We start from the raw sequence: 10,184 nt of genomic DNA on the forward strand, positions 1-10,184 counted from the left end.
CCGTTTTCAAAAGCAAGTTACAAAATGCTATTGCAACAGAGAAACATTGCAGGATCCAAATCATTAACTCCAAAGTACTTGACCTACTGTAAGATAACGGAGGAAACACTAAAGACTAGTCTACATTAAAAGTACTTGACCAAGATAACTGAGGAAAGGCTAGTCTACATTAAAAGTACTTGACTAAGATAACTGAAGGAAACACTAATAGTAGTCTACATTAATAAGACTAGTCTACATTAACCTCTTAACTCATTCTCTGCCACGCTGTTTCCGGGATATGGCTATGTGCTGCCACACATTAAACCAATGGAGTCAGTCGCCTTGTTTGCAGGGCTATAACTATATTCTATATTATAGCTATGGATCGAGTATCTATCGTTCAAGATGTGAAAAATAAATAATTTTTCCATCCATACATTCCCGTTTTATACCGTGGTGAATATAAGTATGGTTTTAGAGCGGTTTAGGGTAATTCCTGGGAGGCTAGTAATAGCCCACGACGTGTATTATATATTATCCATTGGCATTTCGTCCCTACACACGCTACAATAAAAAATTCAAATGCATATGATATGATCGGTATTATGTTCCATAATGAATGCATGAAAGGGGGTGGGGGGGGGGCTCGTTTCTGATTAATTGATTGTCAATAACGGCATTCGTTAGTACAACAACATACGCTGATCAGGGCGAAGGCACAATCAAGCTGAAATTGACGTTAAATTCCTCTTACCTGTGGCCGGTGGAATTCCAAAAAGAATATTCCAATTATTTAATTGCCATCTGGTAGATCGTATGTCAATTTGGCCCACGACATAACCCACCACAGCATAATGAATCGGGGGGTCCTGTGCGATCGGGTGAAGCCCTAGCTTCAGGTTACTAGAAAAGTCCGCCCGGACCAATATAATCGACTCACAGGCCAATACATAGAGTTTCAAAGGATGTGCAATACCGGCTGCATCCCACCAGGCGGCGGGATTAGACTTTTGCAATCTCAGACTCATTCCCTATGGTAACACCAAGGTCCCTGGATGAATATTGAAAAAAAGGAAAGACGATCAAATAACGTATATATACGTGGTTGGCGTTCAACGATTGGCGGACAAACACGTATATAATCGTACATGAACGAGCTCATTGGCAGTTTTTCATGTCTGGTCATTTTTAGCATGGTGTTATTCACTGTCAAAGATGCAAAGAAAAATCATAATTCATATTCTCTTTTGTTTCATCACAATTTAAGCAAGCCTAATAATAGACACAATATTTCTGACACTGGGAATACATTCACTGAGGTCTAGGTGTCCCTAGATACCAATAACATGCAAATGGACCTTGTAGAATCGGAGCAATATTCCGGGTAGCGCAGCGCACTAAGCGTCTGTCTACCACCACAGAGCCAGTGGGATCGAATCCGGCTGTGGTGCCTCCGGCTTGGCCGACCGTCCATACTAACACAATTGGCAGTGTTAGCGGGTGGGAAGCCGGCGTGGGTGGGTCCTGGTCGTTGTAAACAGCGACTCCTACAGTTCGGTCGGGGTGCCTGCACAGCAAGGGAAGGATCTGGGAGAGGTAGTGTGACCTTCCACATGTTACACTCTCCCAGTGAGAGTCCGCGCTGCCAGGTGAAAAGAAGCGGTCGGCTGGCTACACATGTGTCAGAGGAAGCATGTGATACTATCATGATACACACATTGTGATAGTCTCCGCCCTCCCAGACCGACGGTAGGGGGTAGAGTGCGCAACGACCAGGAAGAGGAGTGGGAATTGGCATAACGACTAACATTGGGATGGGACAAATAATAATAAAAAAAAAGTACTTGAATAACATAACTGAGGAAACACTAAATCCAAGTCTACATTAAAAGTACTTGACTAAGATAACGGAGGAAACACTAAAGCATTGTGGAAAGTGTTTTGCTGTGTTGTTTTTAATATTCCGTCTCTCTGAACTGTTGCTGTTTTGCTGTTATTTCCACTGGGTCTGTCACACACACGCCATTCATACCTGCTGTATTTATGTATGTATTTAATGTGTTTGTGTGCGTATCCTGCAAAAACACGCCTGATTCTCATACAGCCCCACGGTTGCCAATACCTTGCTCTCCTTGTTTCAAGCTTTAGAAAGCGTGGCTTACGGAGACAGTATGGACAGAATGACATGTTACTGTAGGTGTGCCAGGTTTTAATTAGGGATAAGTAATGTTTTCCCAGATCGAGTACTTGCATGAATTACTCGAGTAGTGTTTGAAAAATTGTTTAGGGAAATACATTTTTAGAAGGCGTCTTAAAGAGCATGGCAGCAGCAATAACAATGCACAGCAATATACCCAATGCTTAATGCATATTGTCAGTCAGTTGCCATTTATAATAATTGCATTACCTCCTCTCTGTCTGCAGAAGGTCTCTGCGCTCATGGAACGGCATATTTCTTCCGTATCAATAGTCTATGAACGCTGCGCAAAGTGAGAATCGAGTTGTTGGCACGATTTGGAAATGCACAAACATGAACCAAGGCTTTCTGCACCATGCCCTCGCTCTACCTATGTGCCGCGCCTAAACCAAGCACAGTATTTCCATATGTCCGAACACGTCTGACACAGAGCATGCTGTGTGCTACATGTCCGAAAAGGCAACATGTCCGATAACCTCACCCGATTCTCAGCGTCCCGATTGCATGTCCGAAAAGGGCTTTAGATAACGCTAAGCGGACTGTCCATAGAATCCTCCTTCCCGCTCTCATGCTCCACAGCTTCCAGTGTTTCTTCCGGGAACAACTCACACTTTGCAGGATTTCAGAGTGACATTTCTGCTTCAGTGGCACCACTTTTGGTGGATGTACTTAATGGTAACAAAAGAAAAAAAAAATCAAATAGAGTTCCCTCAAAAACCACTCAAGTTCAGTTGAAACGGCGAGTAATTGATTACTCCCGCCCATCCCTATTTTTAATTGGGGCCAATGTAATCTACTAGAAACAAGCTATGCCCAGCTGGCTCAGATCTGTGGAATGTCTGGACAAAGACACGTGCCGTAGAGCATTGGTTCTCAACCTGGGCTTCCAGATACCCCAGGGGATCGGCAGATGATTTTGTAGGCGTCACAGGAAGATTAAAAGTATTCAAGAATATATTGGAAATCACTGTTGAGAGCCACTGCTGTAGAGAACACACGACCACGTGGAGAAAAGCAGGCTTGGAATGTTTTATAATTAAAAAATAAATAAATGTATACAACGTGATCTCATTTGTGGGTGATTTCTGAGCGTTTATTATGTATATAGGAAGTAGCAGGACTGCAAGAAGAACTAGACCAAGACAATTTTCAATTAATTACAATTATACCCTGTCCGAAAATCCATCATATTAAGTTTCCTTCTTATACATGTAATTCCACGACCAAATTCCCCCTCCAGAATTACAGTATCCGAAGAGCAGGTCATGAGACTTCAGGGGGCATTCTGTGAATTGTCTATTCCCAGTAGAGAGCTTCTCTGGACACCCTTTAGTAACTACACCATTACATGTGCTCACTAGAGTTCATTACATGTGTGCTGACAGGAGGAAGATGATGCTTACTATGACAGCTCACTAGAGTTCATTACATGTGTGCTGGCAGGAGGAAGATGATGCTTACTATGACAGCACACTAGAGTTCCGCGGCGGGGGAGACGGGCAGCCGCGACGCACACGACCAACACGGGAGTATTACCAGCCGCCCAGGGCACGAGATTGAGTCACCAGCGCATATACCCGCCAGCTTAATATGAACTAAAATGGTAAAATACAGAAGTTTTTCCTCTAAATACGTAGTCAGTATTTGTAGATTGACAGCAGTGCTAGAGGGATACTAAAAAAACAATTATACAAATCAATAATTTAACCATTGTTTACTTTTGTTTGTATTTCTCTACATTGGGTTTATCCAAGGTCCTTGTCAAAAGGCTCCTGGATTCAAACACTTGAATCCGGTCTGAGATGGATCAGGCTAGTGCCTCTTATTTTCTGCTATGTAAACTCTGAGACGGTGATTGCGTGCTACACCGCCGTTGTTGAAGGAGAGGGTGTAATTATTGTGCTTCGTCTAAGACCCGCTTTGCTTCAAGCTTGCAGACATGCTTTTACTTCTAGTCTAGGACTGTGTATTACTTGGCCTGTGACTAATGTCACTATTTCAGTTGCCCCAAAATCCTCTCACTGTAATGGAACATTGTGCAGGTAATTTATAGGCCCGATATTCTATATTCATATTTAAAATGGCATGTATCCGGATGGCAACATTGTGTACTGTATCTACAAAAAAACCTGTAAATCATCTCTCCTTTATTCATTTGCTTAGATCTTTTGTACACTTGATCTCAAGAAGGTGCTGAAGGAGCTCGGTGGCATTTTTTTTTGTCACCTTTCTACTTGGCCTGTGGCCTGACTGAGACTAATGTCACTATTTCAGTTGCCCCAAAATCCTCTCACTGGAATGGAATATTATGCAGGAGAGAGAACCGTTGCGTTCAACACTTAAAGTTGAGATGTCCAAGATGAATCCAGGTTATCACTTATCAGCTGTCAGTGTTTGAAACATGCTAGGTATGGAGGATAAGGGAGGATTATGTTCAATAATTGAGCCGCTGTACTCGCCTAATTGCGAGTGCGTGATGAGAAGGATGTAGCTGGTTGTTCAAAACACATATGTAAGCAGAGACTGCCATCTGATATCTTCTATTAGCCCTGCTTGTGAACTGCAAAACAAATTAGAACACACGCTACATGAAATAAACTGCAATAACAACAATAAAAACAAGCAGCAATAATTTTTTTCTTTTTTTATAGAAACAACATACAGTTTACTGCATACTAGACGTGATCATATACAGTGAAATTGCTGTATGATACCCTTGGAAATTATTGAGAGAACAGGTATTTTAAGTCATATATTGAAATAACCTTTGAGATGCCACAGTGTTGGTACCACTGGTTAGACTAGTCCCTGGAAATGGATAATCTATGTGTCACAGACATCAAGGAAGGAAGGTTTCTTCAGATGGAACCAAGGTAACATTTTTAATACCTGGTTTAATAATTAATTCTCTCTATTTCTCTTTCTTCCCCCCCCCCCCCCCCCCCCCCCTCTCTTCCAAAGGACCAAGGCAGACCTGGGCGTAATAGTTTCTGCTAACCAGTCACGGCAGAAAGGACAACTCTCTTCTTTTTTTCCTTCCCATCAATCCACAGTTCTTCCTGAGCGTTGAAGTGTCCATATCAAGACATACAGAACTTTATAAAGGGCTCGTTGCACAAGATGCATAAACTGACATGGACTCCTGTTCATTTTGTTATGGGCGTAGATACTGTAAATGCTGTTAAGAGATGTAAAATAGTTGCATTGTCATGGTAATAAATGATGATTCTAATATGTATCCGATTTGTTATTGTCACTCTTTATTAGTATATTGTTCACATTTCCTTTAAACATTTTTTTATAAATAGCTGATGCTTTTATCTGAAGCAACTTAGTAGCTCAGCAGGAAGGGTACAACCCTAGTAATATAGGGACAGTAGATTACTTAGTGGCAAAGTGCATAATAGTAAAAGGTTACAACGGTTAGTATTAGTAACGTCTTCTTGGTGGCTTCTTATGTCAGCTGATCACCGCTGTGTCATACCTCCTCTCCTCCTGAATAGGCACAGGCACTAATACTCCCAGGCAAGCAACTCAAGCTCATTTGTAGCGCTCCCTGGTGCGCGTCCGAAGGGTAAGACAATCTCATCTGCCTGTAATAGAGACGGTAACACGGGAGAGATATCACTTTGCAGGAAACAAAAGGGACAATCGCTAGCTTTTCAGGCATGGCGCATGCACCACCAGGCTAGCTATTTGCCGACCCCATGCTGTGCGAGAGACACATTTCACACATCAGGAAATGATCTCCGCCTCTGCTTTAATTCCGCGCTCACCCACCGCAGGGGTTGGAGTGGACAAAGGCTGTAGGGTTCAGTTGAGAGGTCACCTCGCTATACTATACCGCAAGTCTGAGGGATTTGCTTTATTTTCCTACCGAGGCGCCTCCATGGGAGCATGGATGAATAATTGACAGGCGGTAATATGAAAACCTATCCAGCAGGGAGCAACTGAAAGTGAAACTACTAAGAGCTTCCTAACGGGGCTCGACTGCTGCCTGGCCACAAGATCAACTGATCAATTCGGGTCAAACCTTTATTTAAGGGGAGACACTGCAGGTGAATAGGGTAAACAAATTAACTAATAGATATCACAATGAAACTTCCCCCGTTGATTACTTATATTAAGACAAGACTTTTTTGTATTACAAGTTTTCTGAAATTGTATGTTTAAATATGCAAATGAGGCATGATCTACTTAAATATGCACTAATTTGCATATAATTCCAGGACAGAAATCTGAACATTGGATAAAGCCATTTTCAAAATTATAGTTTCATTTTGTTGACATATTAGAGCCAAAGGTTATTAAAGAGGGAATTTTGGATATCTCTTTTTATCACTCCATAAATCAGAAAATACTCCATTCAGTCCATTTTTATGGTAAAATTCCATATTTCGCCATGTTTTTAGGAATAAAATGTGATATAAATCAGGGTATGAATGCGATATCAACAAACCCTTCTGTAAATACCTTCAGAACATAGATATGAATAGAACTGGAAGATTTGGTGTATGTGAGTGCTACTGAAGTGGAGATTTCTGGCTCAGAGTATGAGGAAAAACTCTTAAAACTAATTTTTGGGAAAACGCCTTCAAAGTTCTGTATTGTAAAATGCCATACTTTTTTTTTTAAACAGATATTTACAAACGCAATACCCAATCAAACCATTAGTAATAGACAACCTAAACACATGCCTGATAACTGAATAATAATAATAATGATGTTATTGAACTGAACAGAACTACACACAGGCTACAAACAGTGTAGTACAGCAGTGGTTCCCAAAGTCGGGGTCGCGACCCAAAGGTGGGCCGCGAGCAGCCACGGGTGGGCCGCGAGATGATTTAAAAAAAAATAATAAAAAAAAAAAAAAATTATTATTATTTTTTTAATTTTTTTACTTTTTTTATTTTAATTTTTTTTTGTCAGGCCACTGAACTTAGAAGCAGGCCAGGACAGTGTTTCTAGTTGTATTCTAAAATTCTATTCTATTGTATTCTAAAATGTGACTATATGGTTTTATATTAACTTAATAAATAAACAAAAACGAAAAATCTACTTATTTCAACGAACATTTCAAACTAAATAACAGATTATGCACATAAAACGCTGAAAACAACCTAAGCAACAATAGTATTTTAATGAGGCTATTATTATTATCATTATTATTTTGCAACAAGTTAGCCCTCTCATAAATAGCACATATAAATGAATAACTAACTTGAACTAACTTAATAGGATTGAAGTGATATTTGGCTTAAAAAATCGGTCACCTGACAAAAAAAAAAAAAAAAGCCAGACGATGTGCATTGGGCCGCGGCTCTCTGACGCCTTATTTTCTGGGCCCCGGCCTGAAAAGTTTGGGAACCCCTGTAGTACAGTGTAGTACCCCCTAATAGGCAAAAAATATTTGAATAGATATCACTATGAAACTTTCCCAATTTGTTATGTAAATTTTACATATAAACTAAGAAAAAATATATTGCAAGTTTTCTGAAATGTATGTTTATATATGCAAATGAGGCACTTCCCCATTAAATATGTGCACATTTATGGATGCAATAAGGCAAAATGATGTAAAATAAACAACTAAATGTGTGTTATTGACGTTTTATTGTCACTAGTTTCATAGAAGACATGTTTAGGAATCAAAATATAACAAAATCTCAAAATCAACAAAAAAAAGTATATTTGACTTCACCTGCAGTGTCTCGCCTTAAACTCAGAACTCTCATTTACAATGATAAGTTATAGACGACAAGTTAAAATAAATGGGACAAAACAAGGACATAGGACAAATCTGTTATTTATGTATTTATTTGTTTATTCTTCAGGGACAATGAAAAAGAAAACATTGTAGCAGGTTACAATAACAAGATACAGAAGCGTTGCATGTAGGATTTCTAGCTATGGCTTATTTGCGACCCCTGGTTTGGCTTTTTACTTAAAAGTGGTAGAATAATCATCCCGAGGGAAATTTGGCACTACAAATCGCTCACAGTAAACATTTAGGTTGACAAACATCACGAATAAGAATAACAAAAGATTGCCTAAGAATAAAGAATAAAATAAGCCTAAGAATAATAATAATGAGATAAAATTATTACATACATACATTTACACCTGTTGAAATTAGCACATAATAAATAGTAACATTCTTTACATAATCATACAATAATTACATCACATTATAGTAATTTTTACATGTGTTGTGTATGTTTTCCCTGATTCATGGCAGTGTATGTGCATAATGTTTATAGGTACATGTGTCCATGTGCATACATGCATGTACTATAGTCTTATGTAGTAGTATGTATGTACACATTGAAGCAGGGTGGTTTGTTTGTGATCATGGTTGTGTGGTGGAACCGGAGAAGTTAATCATGCACATGGTCAGATCTTCATGGTTGATAAGAATTCATTAAAGCAGGGGTCGGCAACCTGTGGCTCTTTAGCCAATCAGCTGCGGCTCCCTGGCCCAAAAAAGAAATGTACTAATTTCTTTTTTGTTCTCTTATTTTGGAGCTCGATGTCATACTGTGACACTGAAATGAAAAAATATTTCATCAACTAAAATATACAGTACGTCACACACCCCGTGCCTCTCCCTGCCGTCTGCAAGTGGCTAATCTTGAGTTTCCGACCCCCCAGTAAGCTAACCATGGATAAATCCAAAAAAAGGAAAGTGAGGAAAATACAGGGTTTAATTCAGCGTGGACAGATTAATTTGCTTTCACGACTAACGATGCAGGCTTACCTGTATGCCTGATATGTGGTGCCAAATTTGCGAACAGCGAAAAATTTACTTTTTATTTTATAAATTTTCCACAAATAAGGGAAGGACTCAAATAGAGCTGCATAGTTCAGGGTTTTATTTCAAAGTAGGTCTACAGATGCCAGTGTTTTTTCTCCTTTTCTGTGTTTTATTTCAAAGTAGGTCTACACATGGTAGTCTTTTTTCAAAGTTGACTACTTTTTATTTTATAAATGTTCCACAAATAAGGGAAGGACTCAAATATACCTGAATAGTTCAGGGTTTTATTTCAAAGTCCGTCTACAGACACCAGTGTTTTGTCTCCTCTTCTGTGTTTTATTTAAAAATAGGTCTACACAGCCAGTCTTTTTTCTCCTCTTCATAAGAGTTTGAGGTTTTCCTTTGTTATAACAGGTAAAAACCAATAAAAAGTAAAAAAAAAAAAAAAAATTGTTGCTTTATAATTCCATTAAACTGTGCTATAAGTATAAAGTATAATAAATCGCAAATTACTTTGGGTATGCAATATATTCGTGGAGCTATTTCTATATTCTATATTATGGCTATGTGTCTAATGCGCCCGTCGCTTATCAATGACTTGCTTGCAGTCAACATGTACGAAACGTATTGTTTTTTCATCTGCACATTTCCGTTTTATACCGTTTTGAAAAACTGACGTTTTTGGACATTTCTAGAAAAAAAAAAAGATTCCACAGGAATCGCCCTTTAGTGTAATACACACAACACGTTGTCATTTTCCGGCTGATTTATGAATCGTTTTCAAATAAACTCTAGTCTAGATTATCGATAGTATATGTGTACTTATGCACGCTAGAGAAGCGGGCTGAAAATCGATTATGACCTGGTCAGCGCCAACGTCATATACACACATAGGGGACACGTGAAATATGTGAAAAAAAACATCTGATTACCCCAAGACTGGTAACATAGATTCCTTACCTCACATCAGATGTTCTGCAAAAAGATTATTCCAATTCCTGATATGCCATTCCAAATATCGTTTGCGTTTATTGATCCAACATTATGTACTCGAAACACATATTCCACGCTGCTCTGAGGGTCCCCAATGAATGCAGTAGTCTCGGGTTACATTGCCTGAGAAGTTAAATGTGGAATCCGGGTTTTTTACCCCCCATGCATTTCCAGAGTCCAATCCAATGGGTGCAATACCATCCGGGAGACGATAGGGGGCGGTATTTGCCCTTTTCCAGGTCAGAGCCAGTCCCA

At 39.4% G+C, this 10,184-nt stretch overlaps 1 protein-coding gene across 2 annotated transcripts in view; it reads left to right on the plus strand.

Moving 5' to 3' along the window:
- tdrd3 (tudor domain containing 3) overlaps positions 1-5,415 on the plus strand; it is a 96,430-nt gene extending 91,015 nt beyond the window's left edge. The window contains exons 13-14 of one of the 2 annotated variants that reach the window (XM_084307591.1): positions 3,623-3,782; positions 5,141-5,415. In XM_084307591.1, the coding sequence (XP_084163717.1) occupies positions 3,623-3,739 (117 nt within the window). In that variant the 3' untranslated portion in view covers positions 3,740-3,782; positions 5,141-5,415. The remainder of the gene's footprint in view (positions 1-3,622; positions 3,783-5,140) is intronic. The other variant, XM_084307592.1, reaches the window with a different exon arrangement.
- The last annotated feature ends 4,769 nt before the right edge of the window (positions 5,416-10,184 follow it).

This window comes from Notolepis coatsorum (assembly GCF_963971535.1).
Source record: "Notolepis coatsorum genome assembly, chromosome: 2".
Classification (NCBI taxonomy): domain Eukaryota; kingdom Metazoa; phylum Chordata; class Actinopteri; order Aulopiformes; family Paralepididae; genus Notolepis; species Notolepis coatsorum.